Raw genomic sequence first — 21,038 nt, 5'->3', positions numbered from 1 at the left:
CTGTCCCCAACTTTAAGTGAGTAGGTTAAAATGTCAGATAATGTACATAAAATGCTTCATTCGGGAGGCCCTTTTTTATGGTGCCTATATCTAACTGTTGACAATTTTTGGTGGGCTAGAAATTGGGAGGTATATAGAGGTTATATAGGGGTTATAATAAAACATGGGCCTATGTTGACAGTTTTTGATGGGAGCCTTTAATTTCAAATAACTCCTAAATCGGTTAAAAATTTTAGCTAGAATCCTCAAAATATCGAAAATCGGTACATAACGTGGGAACTTCAAATGTCATTAACAGCTAGTTCGGAGGTATCTGGGCTATACGAAAATACGAACTTAAATGAACAATTTTTGTTGACTTTTAAATTTCAAATTACAGAAAGTTCGTCCAAAAAATAAAGCTAAGGTACGAAAAATCGGTAGGTTTGTTTTGGGGCTATACAAAAACATGGACCTACGTTCGGTTAAACATTTTAAGTAAAATCCTCAAAGTACCGAAAATCGGGAAGTATCGTTATATTGGGGCTATGTTGAAAATTGTTGATGCAGATGTGTGGTGACCACTACAACCTTCAAATGTCAAATTACAGTTAGTTCTGTTAAAAATTGTAGCTATAATTGCCAAATTACTGAAAATTGGGAGGTACCGTTACATGGGAGCTATATCCGAACATGGACCTATGTTGACAATTTTTGATGGAGAGGTGTTGTGACCACTAAGAACTTCAAATGTCAAATTACTGCTAGTACGGTTTAATATTGTAGCTAAAATCATCAAATTACTGAAAATCGGGGGTACGGTTATATGGGGCTTTCTTGACAATTTTTGGTGGAGAGGTGTGGTGACCACTAAGAATTTCAAATGTCAAATGTTCAAATTTCAGATAATTCGGTTAAAATTTGTTGGTAAAATTCTCAGAATACGTGAAATCGGGCGGTAACGTTGTATGGGGGCTATTTCAAAACATGGACCTATGTCCACTAGTTATATAAGTTTATTGACATTTAAGAACCCTAAATGTTAATTGATAGCTAAATCGGTCTGAAAATGTAAATAAAAACGTCAAAATGCCGTAAATCGGGGGTACCGTTATATGGGGGCTATACCAAAACGTGGACCTAGGTCCACAACCTTTGTTATATAAGTTTAGTTACATTTAAGAACCCTAAATGTCAAATTATAGCTATATCGATCTGAAAATGTGGCTAAAAACGTCAAAATACCGAAAATCGGGGGTACCGTTATATGGGGGCTATACCAAAACGTGGACCTATGTCCACAACTTTTGTTATATAAGTTTATTGATACTTAAGAACCCTAAATGTCAAATTATAGCCAAATCGGTCTGAAAATGTAGCTAAAACCGTCAAAATACCGCAAATCGGGGGGTACCGTTATATGGGGGCTATACCAAAACGTGGACCTATGTCCACAAGTTTTGTTATATATGTTTATTGACACTTAAGACCACTAAATGTCAAAATATAGCCAAATCGGTCTGAAAATGAAGCTAAAACCGTCAAAATACCTTAAATCGGGGGCTACCGTTATATGGGGGCTATACCAAAACGTGGACCTATGTCCACAACTTTTGTTATATAAGTTAACTGGCATTTAAGAACCCTAAATATCAAATTATAGCTGCATCGGTCTGAAAATGTAGCTAAAAACGTCAAAATACCGCAAATCGGGGGGTACCGTTATATGGGGGCTATACCAAAACGTGGACCTATGTCCACAACTCCTAATATATAATTTTATTAACACTTAAGAACCCTAAATGTCAAAATTTAGCTACATCGGTCTGATATTGTAGCTAAAAACGTCAAAATACCGTATATCGGGGGGTACCGTTATATGGGGGCTATACCAAAACGTGGACCTATGTCCACAACTTTTGTTATATAAGTTTATTGATATTTAGGAACCCTAAATGTCAAATTATAGCTAAATCGGTCTAAAAATGTAGCTAAAAACGTCAAAATACCGCAAATCGGGGGTTACCGTTATATGGGGGCTATACCAAAACGTGGACCTATGCCCACAAGTTTTGTTATATATGTTTATTGACACTTAAGAACCCTAAATGTCAGATTATAGCCAAATCGCTCTGAAAATGTAGCTAAAAACGTCAAAATACCGTAAATCGGGGGGTACCGTTATATGGGGGCTATACCAAAACGTGGACCTATGTCCACAACTTTTGTTATATAAGTTTATTGATACTTTAGAACCATAAATGTCAAGTTATAGCTAAATCGGTCTAAAAATTTAGCTAAAAACGTCAAAATACCGCAAATCGGGGGGTACCGTTATATGGGGGCTATACCAAAACGTGGACCGATATAGCCCATCATCGAACTTGGCCTGCCTGCAAACAAAAGACGCATTTTCCCAAAATTTCAGCGTCCTATCTCCATTTTTGTGGATGCTAGAGTGATTACCACAGACGGACGGACGGACGTGCTCAGATCGACTTAGAATTTTACCCTGATCAAGAATATATATACTTTATAGGGTCGCAAATGAGTATTTCAATGCGTTACAAACGGAAAAACAAACTTAATATACCCTCCATACTATGGTGGAGGGTATAAAAAAATGTTTGAATTCTATTAAACTCAGTTGTTGAACTTAATAATTAAAGACACCGATGCAGTGTCTATTCAGATAAATATAATAAAATTATTTATTATTGTCCTTTTAGGACGAAGGCCATTATTTATGAAAATTTTTAATTTTTAATAAATAAAATTATTTTATAGAGAGAAAAAATGCTGAGTAAATAAAATACCATGTCAGATTATGTTGTACCAAATGCCATTAAAAGGTTTCAACGATGGTAATGTGAAAGATTTCTTCAATTAAAAATTTTTGAAACTTGGGACTGAAGTTAGAGTGTGATAACTCGATATTTATTGTAAAGAAAAAAAACTAACTTTTTATAACCTTCACGGCATTAAATCCCTGCTTATTATAGCCGATATTCATAAAAATTATGCTAAGATCTTCGAAATATTCTAAATCTTGCGAAAGCGAAAACAATGACAATTCTCTTCGGAAATTAAAACATAAAATGTCAATTAAGAGCGAATGTGGTTAAAAAACCCAGAACCAGAACCATAACCAGGCTCTCAGAACTCTTTGTAAAGGGACTATACGTGCTACGATATGGTTCATTTTCATTAGGTTCTATATTCCAATTTTAAAATTTTTATCTTAAATATTTCGAACTCTCTCTATTGAACTTATATACTTTGTGTCAAGAATTCATAAAGCAACTAACAACGACCCTTAAAATAGCTTAACGTAACGTTAAACAACATTTTAAATTTTCATGATTTTGGTGAAGTTGGGCCCCCGAAATGAAATCCTGCGTACGTCCCTAGAGGTATTAGTGTATACTTTAAAGTAGTTGAATATTAAACAGGTTAAAATAGTTAGGATGAAATCCGGTTTCTCATGAAAGGAACTCCCTATATTCTTCCAGGATATTCAGAAGAATTATGTCCGAGAATATGTCCACAGAGAAGAATTATGTCCGATAAGATGAAAATCTCATATCATTGTCCCAATTTACATTAGGCGAGTTTACTTGCGGCAATTGTCAGTTTGTTGGTGAGAGAGGGTGTTGAGAGGCAAAGGGTTACCATATGCCTCACCTCTCTCTCCATCAAACTGACAATTGCCGCAAGTAAACTCGCCTAATGTAAATTGGAACATTGATTAAAAAGTGAAATCGAAATGAATGACTAACAGAATCCATTTTTTTCGGAGTAACTAAGAAATGAAAATATATTTTTGTGAATGTCGTACAATAGGAGCACTTAATAACAAATTGGATGGGAAAACCGGAAAGATTTAATTTTTTGACGCATGAAGGCGGTTTGCGCCAACAGATTAACGTTGTTACTAAAGAATACCAACAAAACGTTAATTTAAAGTACACCCACCTTAATCTGATGAGAGTCGAAGAATTTTTCAACATATTTCAAAGTCTTTTGAATAAGTAATTTTTTCCAAATTAATTTGTATTCACCGAAAATTAATGGTAGAGGTGCGATCATTTCGTCCACATATTGTCTTTTAATATTAATGTACTTACATTCGTGTTCTTACCTTATTTCAATCTTGGCTTTTAAATGAAAACACACATTCTATAATTATGGTTCCAGAGACGATATATTTGTTAAAATTATTAAAGGAAGCCTTAAAATAATTTTGATTTTGTTTTAAAATACTCCTAGCAAACTCTTACAATATTGTCAAGATATACAAACACTATAAGTGTTTCAACGACATTCCAGTTGATGCTTTTAAATGACTTACATTACATATACAGAACAACAGCCAATCTGGATGGGGCGGGTGAGAAATTCTAAGTTAGGATCATGGTACTTGAGTATAGATAAATCTCACTTGATGATGATGAATAGTTTGAAATATTTAAGAAAGAAGTTTATGGCCTGGCTCACAACGACGTTTCGAATTCAAATTCGTTCCAATTACTACCAAACTACAGTTCTTCAAAAATATTTTTTTCAGTCATTGCTTTTACGCCAAACCGTGGGAATTCGGCCATTCTTATTATCAATCCCCAAACATTCAAATTTAAAATTTTATTTATTTTTTATTTGTAAAGTACTTCAGCTTAAAATCAGTTTTGTTTTAAATTTAAAAACAAAACGTTTTTAAATTAGTTGTGGTTAAGTTAATTTGCTTGCGTCAAGAGCAGAGAAAGCTATAGTTTCGGATTTTGAAACAACATCTTTAGTTTAGTTCTTTTTTGTATAGAAACAAATTTTATATTGACATAGTCCTGAAATAATTAGTTTTTAGTGATAATTATTGATTAATGGGAATAATTTTCAATCACACCCAAATTTTCTATAATTAGTTTTTTGTTTCTCTGTGGCAAATCGAAATCAAATTCGTTGGAATTAGTACCACAGTTCTGTTTAGTGATAATTATTGATTAATGTGAATAATTTTCAATCAAAGCAAAATTTTCTAGAACAGGCATTTGGTAGTAATTCGAACAAATTTAATTTCGAATCGTCTTAGAGAAAAAGGACATTTTATTCTATATAATATTGAGGTTATTTTTTTGTTTTTATACAAAACAGAACGAAGTTAAGGATATGTAGTGAAATCCGAAACTATAGACTTAAAATACCCTAAATGAAAATACCCCAATATGAAATTTCTGGTCATATATGCAAAATCAAATACCAATGTGAAGATGGTATTAGATTTTGCATATACGTCCACGAAAGTTTTTAATTTTTTTTTTGTTTTGAGAATTCTCTGCCTTTTGTATTCTCTGCTCTTCCCGTAAGTAAATCAATTTAACCACAACCAATTTAAAAGAAAACCCCTTTTGTTTAAAAAATTTAAATAGCAAATCTGAGATTAAGCTGAATTGCCTTTTAAAAAAGTAAAAGAGAAACTCTTTATCTTATGTTGGATCGTCATAGAAATTTAATCTACCTTAACACCATCATAATAACTTAGAATTCTTCATCCTCCTCCCCACCTGGACAATGACCTCGAAAATGTTTCACAATATTTTTGAAATTAATTCACTTCAATCATGTAATTTGAAAACTGTGTGTGTTTAACTCTATTACTAATCTCGAGAACTTTGGTTGACATAGATTCACGATCTTTTAGAAATAACTCATCTTGATGGTATCGTGCTGATTCCGGTTCTGACCTTGAGCTCTTAACATTCGACGCATTCGCAAGATCTTTAGTCTTATTTGAATCTGCATATGAACTATAATCTAACGATGGCCGCCTACAACAGTAATCTTCAAATTCTGAATTTGACAAATCTCCATCACTTTCATCAAATTCACCATCACCAACTTCGTGAGGTCCATCCAACTGATCAAGTTGTACCGATGTCTCCGAATTTTGTTCTATATTTGTTTCACTCATTGGACTGCGGCGCACTGATGATGATCGATCTTTTTCCTCGAACAAGCGTACATTTTTCTCATCATACTCGTTTTGAGAGTTGTCGGCAGATTTTGATTTTGTCGGTGGTGTTCCAACGAGGCATGACTCAATTGTTGGTGAGGGAGTTCCATTGTTGGATGTCAAAAATCCCATACTCTCAGGAAACTTGCGACCAAACAGCTGTTGTTGATGCTGTTCCAGTTGGAAATGTTTATAAGACTCCATCATTTGGTAATATTGCCATAAAAATTCAATGCTTGGCTTAGCATTGGCGGCAAGCTCAAAATTGGCATACTTCACTTGTTTGTTTCTCTCGTAGTATTGAATTAAAAAGTCATTGTCTCTCAATTTTGACAGATCCACTTGTTGTTGTTGATTTATTTCTTGACAAAGAAGTGGAAGATTGGCACTAGCTGTGTCGAATGGAGTAGAGGGGAGGTTGTCGCTTGTCGGAAAATAGTTGTCCTCATTCGATATCATGTCGGAGTATTTCCGCTTGCAGACATACGCTTTGTTGGAAGACTCGCCGCCATCGTTTTCTTGTGGTAAAGAAGACTTTTGGTGAAGTTGTTGTAATAGATTGCAAAACGGATTAACATTCAAGTGTGAACTGACGTCAGGCGATTTCAAATTCGAAGAGCCAAAATCGGCCAAGTGAATTATTTCATGCTGTCGCAATTTATTCCGATCCGAGAAGGACATATTGCATTTCTGGCATTTGATTGTCATCAGTTCATCACAATCCATGTCATTAGCTTTTGAAGATATTGCAACAAGATCTTTGCTGTTGCGAAGACTGAATTCTGATGCGGAATTTGATGTTGACCCCAAGGGACTCAGTCGCGCCAGCAGAGATGATGATGTGGTACTGCCAACATCCATGGAAGAATTCGAATCTTCGGAACTTAAATGCTGAGCAATTTGGGCCGCCGCTTTTTGGGCTTTTGCTGAGCGCTTATTGTTCTCCTCCTTGAAGCAGTGGTTTTTCTGATGGCGAATCAATTCGTAATAACGCTGAAAGACTAAATGACACCTTTTACAGGTGTAGTTTATGTTTTGTTTTTTCTCCTCAGTGTCACAGGGAGCATTATTTGGCTGATTCTCATATATTTTGCGTTGCTTTTGACGGGCATTCTGGAATAAATAGAAATATGTTAGAATGGTATTTTTAAATCATTATTATGTATATGTATTAGGCCGGGGCGATTTTATTGGCCCTTAACGCTTCTGATTCCTGGGACTGTACTGAGCGAAAAGGTCCACTAAACCATATGTATACGGTGATAATCGAGCCTCCCGATTATGCCTTGAAGTTTTGTATCCACAAGGCCAAAACTGCCTGAAGGAGCATTCCAATGATTTTGCGATGTCCTAGAGAGTTCCTAATTATTGTCTTGGCCACATATTTGCTCTTATTGTTGGATCGAAAATCTCAAAAGTCGATAAAAACTTTAAAATCGGGATGATCGATTTTCATCCAGGAATCAGAAATGCGAAGGGCCCAATAAGGTGTTCAAATCACCCCATCCTAATGTGTGTCAACTTACCTGAAACCACACAACAATTACACGTGGCGATAGCAACAGCAACTTGCTCAAATACTCCAAATCACTGTCCTTGGGATATGAATTGTTTTCGAAAAACTCCTGCAGCACCTTAATTTGATAGTCGGTAAATCGTGTTCGATTTGCCCGCTTGCCTCCAGAGTTGCATGAAATTATGGTATTCGATGCACTTTCATAATGTGGTGATCGTGCCACCTTATCAAATCGATTATTCGATTGCAGCAGAGAGACAGTGGTGGTAGCAGCGGCTGCCCGATCACCAGGATTGTTACATGCATTAGCCGTTATTTGTTGTACTTTTGGCGGCCCCATTTTAGCCTGCATCCCACATTCCATTTGCTGATTGTTGTTTTCAACCATACTTGCCGACATTGCCGATCCCTGAATGCTGTTTGGCGTTTGCGATCTCGATGTCTCAGAACTGTTACTTTCCGATTTGTCGCAATTTAAATTTTCCGAATTGTTACTCAAACACATCGATTCATACTGAGCTGGTGATATTGTTTTATTAATTACACTTTCATTTCCATAGGAACTGTCGTTTGAAATGTTTGTCTCATGGCATTCGCCTTGTTTGTTATTCGGTGAATTTGGATTAGCCGCTTGTTGTCTCTCTTTTGCCATCATATCTTCCTGTGTATGGCTGTGATGACTTGGCAGATAACCGGCAATGTTAATTCTATCTTCGATTGGGGATTGCGGAACATTGTTGTTGTGACATGAAAAATCTTCCGCAGCATCTAATTTTGCCTGGACATTCTTCTCGTATTCTTCAATATTCAACGTGGTCGAAGGTGGATTGTTAAAATTGTATGGCGAGTCTTTGTTTCGTTGACGTTCCTTGAAAAGTGTATTGCGGAACCAGTGTTTTATGACCTGAAACAACAAGAAGTTATTGAATTATGATGCATACGTAACATTGGAATTCTATAATAATAGAAAGTAACAGAATAAATAATTAGCCTAACAACAATTTTGTATTAAAGGATCATTTAGTGAATGTTTCGTGGAAGATAATATGTGTTATATCCGCCTTGAAAATTGTTTCAATTTTCCTCATCAATTTCAAATTTACAAACTACAACATACGAACCATCAGCGCCTCAGCGCGTAGCTGTTATTTAGAACAGTTCCTCCGCTACACTAAAAGAAAAATGCTTCGTGGCATCAATGAACGGGTTTCGTAAATGCAAACAAATACTTTCTTAGTTTCATTGCATAAATGAAGAACTTTCATTGTTTTAATGAACAAATTCATAAATTTTACTCATCAATTTCAAATTTACAAACTACAACATACGAACCATCAGCGCCTCAGCGCGTAGCTGTTATTTAGAACAGTTCCTCCGCTACACTAAAAGAAAAATGCTTCGTGGCATCAATGAACGGGTTTCGTAAATGCAAACAAATACTTTCTTAGTTTCATTGCATAAATGAAGAACTTTCATTGTTTTAATGAAGAAATTCATAAATTTTACGTTAATGAAACTCAATATTAAAATTGAGGTTTAAAAAAGGATTGGTACTTATGAAATTCGCTGTAACCCTCTTCAACTCTTGGAAAATGTAATAAGGTTACAGTCTCTTACGCGAAAGCAGCGACATTGTTTCAATTTCTTTTTCGATTTCGCAAAGCCGCCAGTAATCAATGGTGTTTTTCTCCTATTTTGAAGACAAACTAGGTTTCAGGTTCTTTTGGGACTTAGTTCTGCGACTAGAGAGGCTTGGACATGTCGCTTTTGAAACCAGGAATCTTGGTTCAATAAGCAAAATATTGCTTGGCTTCTCGTGATATCGCTTTTCTATAATGCGGACAAAGTGGTATACTTGTGGTCTTATTGATGTTATAATGGCCTGGTAATTAACATATTGTCAGGTCCAATTTCAAAGAACCTAGTGCTTTTTGAACCGTCACAGATTGCATGATAGATGATTTGAGAGCTTCTATCATCATGCGTAGTTCCGGTATTGTTTAGGGCACTTTCGATACCTTTTAACAAATCTGAGGCTTGTTTTAATGCAAATATCTCAGCTTGGAAGGCACTATAATCTTCATTCAGATGACATCTAAACTATCACAGTAGACACCAACACAGTGGCTTTCTCTATCTCAGTGCAATCGGTGGCATCGATCAAAGCATCTCTCATGGGTATAAGTATATTCAAATGCGATTTATTGTCACTGGTTCCCTCCGAACTTTTAAGTTCTTAATTTTTTCGTGTTCGTAGGATTTCTTTATCTATTTTAACTTTTATATTATATAAAGAATTGGAGATTATCTGAAAAGTGTTCTTCCTCCGATCATAGGATGATACTTCTATAAATTTCTATACTGGGGGTCAAATACAGTGCCCATAGAAATTCCAGGAAAACGGAATGGGACTAATTCCGAGGGCTGACTGCTTCAAAAAATGGTCCAGGTCCAGTGAAGAAATAGAGAGAGCTCTGATGTTCTTTCCAATACTCTCCCAACTCCTGGGAGGAAATCCCAACCGCTTTGGAACTCAGTTCTGAGTCTTGGGTCAGCTTTAGTGAGTTTATAGAGAGATAAACAAAGTGACTAGGTTTCGCAAGGGTCCCAGATGCATAGGTAGTATTAAGCGGACTAACTCTGGACTGCGGACTCTGAATCTACTATCAGGGATCTACTTCTCCGGTTCCAGAGTCTGATTATCGCACTGTAGAGGATGAATAGCTGATAGTATAATAAGCCTCCAAAAGAATTCAATGGGCGATTAACAGCTTTGAACCTTACAAATCGCCGAGACCGGTTGGTGTTAACAATCATGACGGAGATTTTTAAGGCCTGTCTGCGTTTCCTAAAGACTATATGCCAATTAGTCGTTCTCCCTTTCCTTGAATGAAAATGGAAGGGTTACTACAAAGAGCAGTTAATATTAGCGCGCTTACATCAGTACAATCCTCGAAACATTTCCGTTTGTAACGCATTGAAATAATCATTTGAGACCCTATAAAGTATATAAATCCTTGATCGGGATAAAATCCTGAGTCGATCAACGCATGTCCGTCCGTCTGTTGTAATCACTCTAGCATCCAAAAAAATAGAGATAGGACGCTGAAATTTTGGAAATATACGTCTTTCATTTGTAGGTAAGTCAGTTCTATGATGGGCTATATCGGTCCACGTTTGGTATAGCCCCCATATAACGGTACCACCCAATTTTTGATGTTTTGACGTTTTTAACCACATTTTCAGATGACATTAGCTATAGTTTGGTAGTCAGGGTTACTGGTGGCAACGAAACTTATCTACCAAAAATTTTGGACATAGATCCATGTTTTGGAATAACCCCCACATTTATTTATTTAACGTATTTTAAGATAAAATCCTCATTATCACACCGAAATGGTGAAAATCGGAATTTAGTCTTCGTTTTTAGTAGCTCCCATAGAACGGTATCCCTCGATTTTCGGTATTTAGAAGGTATCTTTGGGGATACAAAACCTTTCCCCGAAAAATTTCTGGGGATAGGTCCACGTCTTGATATAGCCTCAAAAAACGGTACCGCTCTATTTTCTGCATTTATAAAGATTTAGTCCCATTATCCTACAGGAATGGGTAAAATTCGGTATATAGTTTTCTTTGCAAAGAATTGTCGATATATGACCACGTTTTTATATAGCTCTCATAGAAAGTATTAGTATCCGATATAGTTATAAAACATGGATACGGAGAATTGTGGGTAGATCAGCCCTCGGCACACAATACAGACGTATTTTGTAATTACCGAATGTAATTTTCGAATGTTCGCCACAAGCTTCGAAAACGATATCATTTTCGAACGATTGGCAAAGGTTTTTTTTCGTTTGTTCGCCAAAAGTTCAAAACCGATATCATTTTCGAACATTTGCTGAATGTTTTTTCTTCTTTTACACTGGAAATATTTTTTTGCTTCAAAAAATAATTTTATGTTGTTTGTATAAAATTCCCATTTGCATTTTTCAAATAAATTCGATATAAATCAATGCTCGCAATGTGAGTCACTTTTGTAATTGTGTGTGAAAAAATTTCTCACACACATAATTCAACTAATTAAAAAAACATGCACTCACACAATGACACCCCCTAAAGTATGCACTTGAAAAATATGTTGCCTACCATTGATATAAATTTATATCATTAACGATATGTTTGCTTCGAACCCACCATACCGTTGCTATCGAAAACGATATCGTTTTCGAATATTACTCGATAGCTTTGCGTATATTTTGTTCGAGAACGACACAGGAGAATGCATTGATTTGACGATAGTTTTTACGATAGTGGCAAAAACATATTTGGTGGAGTTTCTTGATATTTCTGTTATGTAGCTTTTTCGCCTTTATTTCTTTGTTATGTTTGCGATTCGATATGTAACTTGATAAACATTGTTGTCTTGTGAGAGTTTTATTTAATTGAATTTGTCTTTATCAACACTTATTGTTCATATTATAGGTAGCATTTATATCGAAATTATTTAAAAAAATGCAAATGGGAATTTTATAACATAAAATTATTTTTTGAAACAAAAAAAAAAAATCCGAAGCCATTTTTCTTGTGAAGAAAAAAAAAATGTCAAACCTTCGACAATGATATCGTTTTCGAAACTTGTGGCGAATATTCGAAAAATATAATATAATAATACAATTTTTTCGTAGTTAATTCAATTATAAATAAATGCGTGTAGTAAAAATCTACAATACTGGAAAGTTTGGTTTGTTTTTTAATGCATATTTTGAATATTCTTATTTGAGAAACATTCTCTTTTTTTATTGTCAGTGTGAAAAAGTTTACACACACAATTACAAAAGGGTCTTCTATTGCTGAACATTGGTATAGATGCACTGTACTGTAACTCAATGGGTTGAAAACCATCACGCAGTAAATGTTCATATTTTGCTATACTTCCAATATAAAGAAAACGATATTCTTCATTTCGCGTGGTGGAAGAGCATAGTACTTTCATATGTTGTTGTTGTTTTTTTTTCTCCTCAATCGTATTAAAGCGTTTTCTTTTCATCGATGTCTTTAGATTTGGGAAGAGGAAAAAGTCAGCGATGCCAAGTCCAGTGAATACGGTCGTAGAGGCATGATAACGGGTTTGATTTTGACCAAAAACTGACCCACAAGCATCGATTTGTCAACTGGTGCTTTATTATGGTGTAAAATGCATGATTGGGTTTTGCATAATTCTGTGCATTTCTGACGAATTGCTTCGTGCAAACGGCGTATAAGTAGTATTATTAATTGCCCGTACGTGCTTGTTTCAAGAATTCATAATGCACCACGTCACCTTCATAATGCACCAAAAACCTTCAGTTGACGCACTTGTTTCGTTCTTAGCTCTTCTGAGGGCAAGTTAGCATACATTTCAATGCATTATTTACGCTGACTTGCTCTCAGTAAGCGCACACTTCCTGTAGCTGGAATAAATATTTGCCCAATGTGATCTTACCTTAACATTTTTATCTGTCAAAAACAAACTGCCAATCCAAAATGGCTGATATTGCCAACATATCGACACCTCCAAATAATAGTATGCTAAGTCTAAAAAGTGAGTTTTGCAGGAGAAGTTTTCAAAGTGTGGAAATTTTTTTGAACTTCAGTACTATGCTAAGTCAATATTTGTTTATAACTTCTGTTCGGATTGACCGATCATTACCAAAATTTGACAGAATTTAAGTTAAAGGACGCTCGACACCTTCAAATAATAGTTTGCTAATTCTGAACAGTGAGTTTTGCAGGACAAGCTCTAAAAGTTTTCAAATTTCTTTGACCTTCAGTACTATGCTAAGTAAATATTTGTTTATAACTTTTGTTCGGATTGTCCGATTATTACCAAAATTTTACAGAATTTAAGTTAAAGGACGTTAAATATAAAAATGTAAAGAACTTGAAAACATGCTAAGTCGACTTAGCATACTATTGTTTGGAGGCGTCGATATATAACAACATATACATAAATATGCCTTCGTTTTGGTTTAATGGCATTACCTAATTAACTGCGTGTGCGTGTTGCGTTGAAAGAACAAAAAAAAAACGGATTTCAAATTCAAATATTTAAGATTGTTTTTCCGTTTGTACATGTCCGTCCGTCCGTCTGTGGTAATCACTCTAGCACCCACAAAAATGGAGATAGGACGCTGAAATTTTGAGAAGATATGTTTTTTGTTTGCAGGCATGTCAAGTTCGATGATGGGCTATATCGGTCCACGTTTTGGTATAGCCTCCATATAACGGTACTGCCCGATTTCAGGTATTTTGACGTTTTTAGTCACATTTTCAAACCGAATTAGCTTTAATTTGACATTTAGGATTCCTAGTGATCAACAAACTTATATTCCAAAAATGATGGGCATAGGTCCATGTTTTGGTATAGCCCCCATATAACATTACCTCCCGATTTTCGGTATTTTGGGAATTTTGGCTACAATTTTTTACCGAACTAGCTGTAATTTGACAATTGAAGTTCTCAGTGTTCACGAAACTTCTCCATACAAAAATCGTCAACATAGGTCTATGTTTTGGTATAGTCCCCATATAACGATACCTCCCGATTTTCGGTATTTTGAGAATTTTAGCTACTATTTTTAACCATACTAGCAGTAATTTGGCATTTGAAGTTCTCAGTGGCCACAAAACTTATCCACCAAAAATCGTCAATATAGGTCCATGGTATAGCCCCCATACAACGGTTCCTCCCGATTTTCGGTATTTTGAGGATTTGAGGTTCTCTTTGCTCACGAAACTTCTCCACCAAAAATCGAACTAGCTGTAATTTGACATTTGAATCTTCAGTGGCCACGAAACTCCTTCACTAAAAATCGTCAACCTAGGTCCATGTTTTACATTTATCCTCTTAATAAATGAAAGAGCTTAGTGATGAGTGACTGACAGATCATCGTCCAGATGAAACCGCTGAAGCTGAAAACTTGAAATTTTGAGTAAGTTGTGTTTGGCTGTGTCTGCGAACTAAAAGGGTACGAAAAGTACTAAAAGGTACTTAATAGGGTACAATTTGTATTAAACAAATTCGTACTTGTTTATATGAAAATTACTAAATGGTACTAAATTTAGTACAATATGAATTTTGGAGAACGGGTGGAGCTGGAATCCTGCCATTTGTAATAATGATTACTGTTGGAGTATAGTATTGAGTTTTTTTTTGGAAATTCGTACTTATGTGTACGAAAAGTACTGAATGGTCATCTCAAATATTGTTTATTTGTTTTTTTTATTCCCTTTCTGCATGCGAAGTAGCGGGCAATTTTATATTTGTTTAACATTGAAATATACACATTAATATTAAGCGTAATGTTCATTTCGACGATCACTGTTTACAAATATTACTTTTTAAGGTGTGTAAGCCTTACTTTCATATATACAGTCGAAATCGCTTATAACGTCGTCGTTTATAACGTCATATCGCTTATAACGTCGAAATCCAAAAGTCCCGAATTTCTGCCCTTTATATTCCACACAAATAAATATCGACTATAACGTCATCGCTTATAGCGTCATGTCGGTTGTTACGTCGGATTTTTGTGAAATATTTGAATTTTGCTATCGGTTATAACGTCGAACCATACGAAAAGAAAAATGTGTATCAATAGTTTTTTTGTATGTATATTTTTTTTTTTTTTTTTGAGACTCAGACAACTACAAAATACCAAACATATGCGCAACAAGTTCGAAGATGGGGTTGGACAACTGAATTACGACTGACATGGAGGCGCTTTCAAGTCAATTAAGCTTGAGTTTTTGCCACCCAATGTCACACCTTTTTACAATCCATGGACCAAGATGTAATAAAATCAGTCAAATCGCATTCTAGAATCGGAAAATATCCACTATCCTGACCTCAAAGTACGAAATAAAATATGTTGGATGCCGTGTTATTGTTAGATGAAGCGTGGGAAAATTTAACGTCTTCTTTCATTGCTAATTCTTCATTCTCATTTCTCCCAGCACGTAGAAGATGTTGATGAATAAGTTGCCACCGATGACAATGTTTTCACATCTGCCACGTATAATGACGACATAATATTGGAAGATGAAGGCAATTCTAACGAAAAAATTGAGAATACTACAAAACCAGAATTTCAATTATAGTCAGGGTCAAAGGCGTGTCTAGCTGTAGAAACTCTTCAAAATTTTATTTACACAGAAGATTTTACAAGCAAAGAATGTGTTTCAAAAAAAACCTTTCAAAACTCAGATCTGGAATTCACAAGCCCAAACTAAAATGACAGACTATTTTAAAGGGAACCATATGTTATATTTACGTAATATATCTGCTGAAGAATGTATTTAATTTCGTTATTTTTCATACGTATGTATATAGATGAAAGAGTAATAAAACAACGTATTTATACCCAAAAGTCACTATACATAATATAATTCCACCTCTTTCATAAGTATCGTTTATAACGACTATCGCTTATAGCGTCCGATTTTGGTCGGTCCCTTGACCGACGTTATAAGCGATTTCGACTGTATACATATATACACTGTAACTATATAACTTATCTATATATGTATTAATATTTTGATACATTAATAAAATGAAAAACACTCAATTATTAAAATACCTTTATTGGTAAATTGGATTCCCTAGACATTTCAGCAATGTTTTCTTCACTAGGCGAATTATTTATATCGAAATGGGACCTCAAGATCTTAAGTTGGTCATTTGTTATTCTCGTACGCGCACGCTTATGGCTGCAGTACATCTGTTAAAATAAATAAAGAAAAATATAAACTTTTATTAACAAGATTGGTTAACAAAGTATTTGTGTGTGCATTTTTTTCTTTTTTTTTTTTTGGTTCCAGTGTGTTATTATAAATTTGCAATTTCAAATTTTTTAACTCAGCTTGTGATTTAGTTTATTGAAGTAAATATAAAGAATGTTATTTAAAGTTGGTTATGACTTCATTGCAGTAAGCTATAGTTTTGGATAAACACGAGCGTATGCTTTCGAACAATTCATCATTTCTATCTTAAATAAATATTTTTGTGGATATACAATCGCACTTAAAAATGCCATTTCAATTCTTACCTGCGACATGGAGGCAGACTGACCACCACGTTTATGTCGTTGGGTTTGATCTTCCCCCAGAAGGGGTGCTGTTGTTGGCGTCTTCGGCGCAGCAGGCGCTATGGTATTCTCCTTGGGAGCATCCAGTCGAACTTCAGTTTTCATAGTACCTGCCCTTTCAATTCCACTTGCTGCCTTACCGCTGTCTAGCACAAGTGGTGGCGATAAATTCATTATATTCAAGGACATCAGATGATGAAATTGTATTATGTTTAACATTTCAACAGGATTCAGGACCAAACCAGAGGCAGCTGCCGCCGTTGCAATTTGTTGTAAACTGTGTAGATTTGTATTTGCATTGTCTACCGGTTCACATCTTTCTGCATTTTGAATTGTCTCCACCTCCATGGGCTTTCTTGTGTTTTCCTCGGGTTCTGCAGGCAAACTAACAACCAATCCCTTTTCTCTTGGCTTTTCCAATCGACTTGAAGTCGAACTACATGGTATCGCTTCTTCGATTGTGTGAATACTACTAGAACTACTACTTATATCTGCTTCCAAATCAGGCTTGTGTATTGTGTTGTGGATAACATTCTCAGCGTAGAGAAGTGATTCTTTATTCTCACCATGACAGAGTTGCATATGGGAATGGAGAGCGTGTATTGAACGAAAATTTCGCATACATTTTCGACATTTGGTTGTATCACGGAAGGTGTGGTACATAAGGTGAGTTGACAATTTCTCTCGTGTCTTGAATGCCAGCGAACACTGTTTGCAACGATACTTGTAAACATGACGATCTGATATTATGAGATTTATATGTTTATCGTGATAATGGCTAAACATAGAAATCGGTGTGGGAAAACGTAAATGGCAGGCATTCAAAATGTTGTTGGATGCTAAACACAGATACTCTCCATCTTCCAGCGTATAATGTTTCAGTTGTTGAGCATGTAAAAGCAATTGCTGCTCTTGGCGAAAGCTACAGTCACATTTCTGACAACGATGAACTTCCGATGGTGATGGCGATGACGACGTTATGTTTGTATCATTTACATTGGTATCTACAATGTGTTTTTCGATCACTGGTGGTATTGGGGTCTTTCTGTTTTCACTCAGAAAATTCTCCCCATTTTCTTTTGACATCAGTGTCCGCAATTGGATTATGAGACGTATTAAACCATCTCTGTCGATGTTGTGGACATTTTTCAAGTGACTATCAAAACTAAATAAATTGAAGAAATTCTCTTGACACAGTGGACATTGCATCAACGTTCCGGGATATTCAAGTTTGTCGGCTTGAAAACTGACACTTTGTTCTTTATTCATTTTTTCTTCTAAAGCTCTATTTTGTAACTCATTTGAATCTAATAGATCGTTGGTGTTATTTGGCGATAATACTTTAAATTCTAAAGATTCTTTGTTCTGGTGTTCCAATGTCATGTGAATTTGAATATCCTTACTTGAATTTGCACAAAACCCACAATAGTCACAAGAATACGTCGCTTCTCCGGCATCCTTGATTTTATTACTTTGAAAGGGGCTAGACCGGCAAGCCGAATTAGAAACGTCTACTTTTTCAAAGTTGTTCAGCTGACATGCTCCAATGTTTTCTGTAAAATAAAATAAAAAAAACATATCGGAGATACACTTTTACTATGCATTCAATTGAAAATAATTTATCACAAATACATAAGTATTAACCTAAGAAAGGATCAAAGGCGTGCGGGGCCACCTAATGATATACTACACCACCATGATTTCAAGATAATTTGGTGAAATGATATAAACCCTCTAGGAGGGGAAGAAATTTTCCGATGTACAAAGTTTCGGTCAAATTGGATACTCATTACCTAAGTTATCGTGCCCATCAGTTACTTTAATTGGTGCTGACTGTTTTTTTACGGCCCTTGGTTCATTATTTCAGGAAGTATTGAATTGCCACTCCAAAAATTTACCATCATAATAGGAAATTTTGTGTGGGAGCTACCCAAAGGAACACATATAGTGTATATTCCATCCTTATCTATTTTTTTAGATTTATTGCGGTGAAGTTTGGATCAAATCGGTATATTTTTTAACTTTAGAGCGCAAATACCAGAAGGAATGGACCAATATGGTCCATTTTCGAACATAAACTAAGTTTAGTGAAAATATAAGAATGTACAAAATTTGGACCGAATCGGTTACTCCGTTCGAGAGTTATCGTGCGGTTCAAGCAGCCAGCCAGACTGACGGATCGACAGGGCTAAATTGACTCCAAATTGTCGGAAACTGAGTATAACGCGCACCGTCGTAAAGTGTTCAAAGCGATTCGAGAGCTAGTATTTAAGTGCTACTTGCAGTAGTAGACCGATGGCTAATGGAAATATTACGATGTTGGACCAAATCGATTACTGTCTTCGAGAGTTATCGGACGCAGTATTTAAGCGAAGAGTTTTGAACATTTGTAGGGGAGGTACTCGATTGGCACATCTTCGAACATGATCTAAGATTGGACCGAATCCCTTGATCCGTTTGAGAATTTTTGGTACGCTCCAACCAACCAGACCGAGATGGCTAAATCTACTCCAAAATGTCTGAAGTTCTCTTAACGATTGTCGGCGTAAATTTGATTTAGATTAAATCGTAAAATGTTTTAACTTTTGCAGATAAGGTACCAGAAGGAATTGGCCGACATACTTATTTTAAAAGTCGATTTATTTTTGGAGTCATTCCTTTCAATAATCATGGCGCCCTCCAACCATTTTAGTCATCTTCGAATTTAGATCTATTGAACTATTATGTCAGAAAGCATTGACTTCTCCAAGAAAGTCATAATATCGCTGTAAACAGGACCACAGGAAGTACTTTAGAACAAATGTTCAAAGTATCATCGAAAAGAATGGACCGATATAGTCCATATTAAAACTATTCTATGCCTGGTAGAATTATTACGAGCATGGACCAAATCGATTATATGTTCCATATAGAATTAAAAAACGGCTAAACCGATTTTCCCGACATTTTCAGAGAATGGTGAAAATAGGCTACATATTTCTTTAAATTTCGGAGGAGCGGGCTAACTTTCTTATGCCATTTTATTAATTTTATTATTAAAGCTTTGTTCCTTTACTTTGCTAATGGTACTTTGTTAAAAAAAAAACTCTCAAAATTTCTCTCCCATGGCCAGTTTTACCAGAAAAGTAAAGGAACGGAAAAATGATAAATCTGGTAACAATGTCAAAAACATACATACAAATTGAATTTTCTTCTCTTCTTTCACTGCTTTTAATTTGGTTTCGTCAGCGCTCGCTTTTTTTGTTTAGTTTTTGTTTATTTTTTCTTTCTTCATTGCTAAATAATAGTCAAACTAATTTCGAAAATCTCTCTCTATTTCTCTTAAAAATTGTTTCCAGTTTTACCACTTTTTGGGGTCAAGAAACGCTTTGCAGGTTAAAACTGGTAAAAATGGTATCCTCAGGCAAGTAAAGAAACGCAACTTAAAATGAAATATTTGCAAAAACCACGGATGTATCAGTTTGAAAATTAAAGTGCGAGACAAAGTTGTCTGCTATATCTCCAAAACTACTGAACCGTTTTTTTCATGAAATCTGCCAAAAATGTTCATGCTTTGCCCGTGGTAATGTATATTTCTATGAATTTCGGAGAACGTAGGTACCTTCCCACATCCAAAATGCCCAACCACGTCCACTTTTTAAATATGTTATATTTTGAAAACTTATGACCACGCCCACTATTTTCAATACATTATCTTCCAAAACTAGTGAATCTAATTTCATGAAATTTTCAGAAAATGTTCCATGGCTATATATTTGTTAATGAATTTTGGAGGGCCTATTATTTCAAAATCTTTATATTTGCTAAACTTATGAACGCATCGGCTTGTACATTAATTTGCAAAGGTGGGGTCCAAAGTCCTGACCACGGCCACTTTTTAAATATGTTATATCTTAAAAACTAACGAACCGATATACATGAAATTTGTTGGAATGTGCCGTGGTTCGCGTAGACATGAATTTCGGAGGTGGTACGCTAACTCTCCTATTAAGAAAAACGATGGAAATCTAAAAACATATGGTAAATAACAAAAATGTTTTGCAATCCATGAATCCGAGTTTCACCCTTTCAGAATTCGCGAACTGTTTACATATTCTATAAAGTATGACTACAATTCTTTAAAATGAAGTGTTTTAGGAGGGATCCCATCGACCATTAAAATTAATTTTCGTGGAAGCAGTTTTGGTATCAATGTAGAAAAATGGCTAAAAATGGGTTGAAGCCAACAAGTTTTTTTATATTCCCATGCGATTTCTGGCTTAACCTTACATTTTATAGACCTATTCCCAAAGAATGAATCACAGAATACTCCATGGGCAATAAGATAGCAGTGTATGATTTTTCGATATATCCACTGCATCCACCTAAAATTGATGCTGACATTTTGAAGCCGGAATTTCGGGGTTTT

The 21,038-nt window shown here is 35.3% G+C and overlaps 1 protein-coding gene across 8 annotated transcripts in view; it reads right to left on the bottom strand.

The window, feature by feature from the left end:
- Positions 1 to 4,164: 4,164 nt before the first annotated feature.
- zfh2 (Zn finger homeodomain 2) overlaps positions 4,165 to 21,038 on the bottom strand; it is a 69,807-nt gene continuing 52,933 nt past the window's right edge. For all 8 annotated transcript variants that reach the window (XM_073972075.1, XM_073972080.1, XM_073972077.1 and 5 more), the window contains 4 exons: positions 16,592 to 18,183; positions 16,124 to 16,264; positions 7,513 to 8,406; positions 4,165 to 7,099 (listed from right to left, as the gene is read on the bottom strand). In XM_073972075.1, the coding sequence (XP_073828176.1) occupies positions 5,579 to 7,099; positions 7,513 to 8,406; positions 16,124 to 16,264; positions 16,592 to 18,183 (4,148 nt within the window). In that variant the 3' untranslated portion in view covers positions 4,165 to 5,578. The remainder of the gene's footprint in view (positions 7,100 to 7,512; positions 8,407 to 16,123; positions 16,265 to 16,591; positions 18,184 to 21,038) is intronic.

This window comes from Musca autumnalis, unplaced genomic scaffold, assembly GCF_047663935.1.
Source record: "Musca autumnalis isolate F117 unplaced genomic scaffold, ASM4766393v1 scaffold_3, whole genome shotgun sequence".
In the NCBI taxonomy this organism is placed as follows: Eukaryota; Metazoa; Arthropoda; class Insecta; order Diptera; family Muscidae; genus Musca; species Musca autumnalis.
The sequence above is the reverse complement of the archived record's forward strand: the minus strand, read 5'-3'. Positions and strand labels throughout refer to the sequence as shown.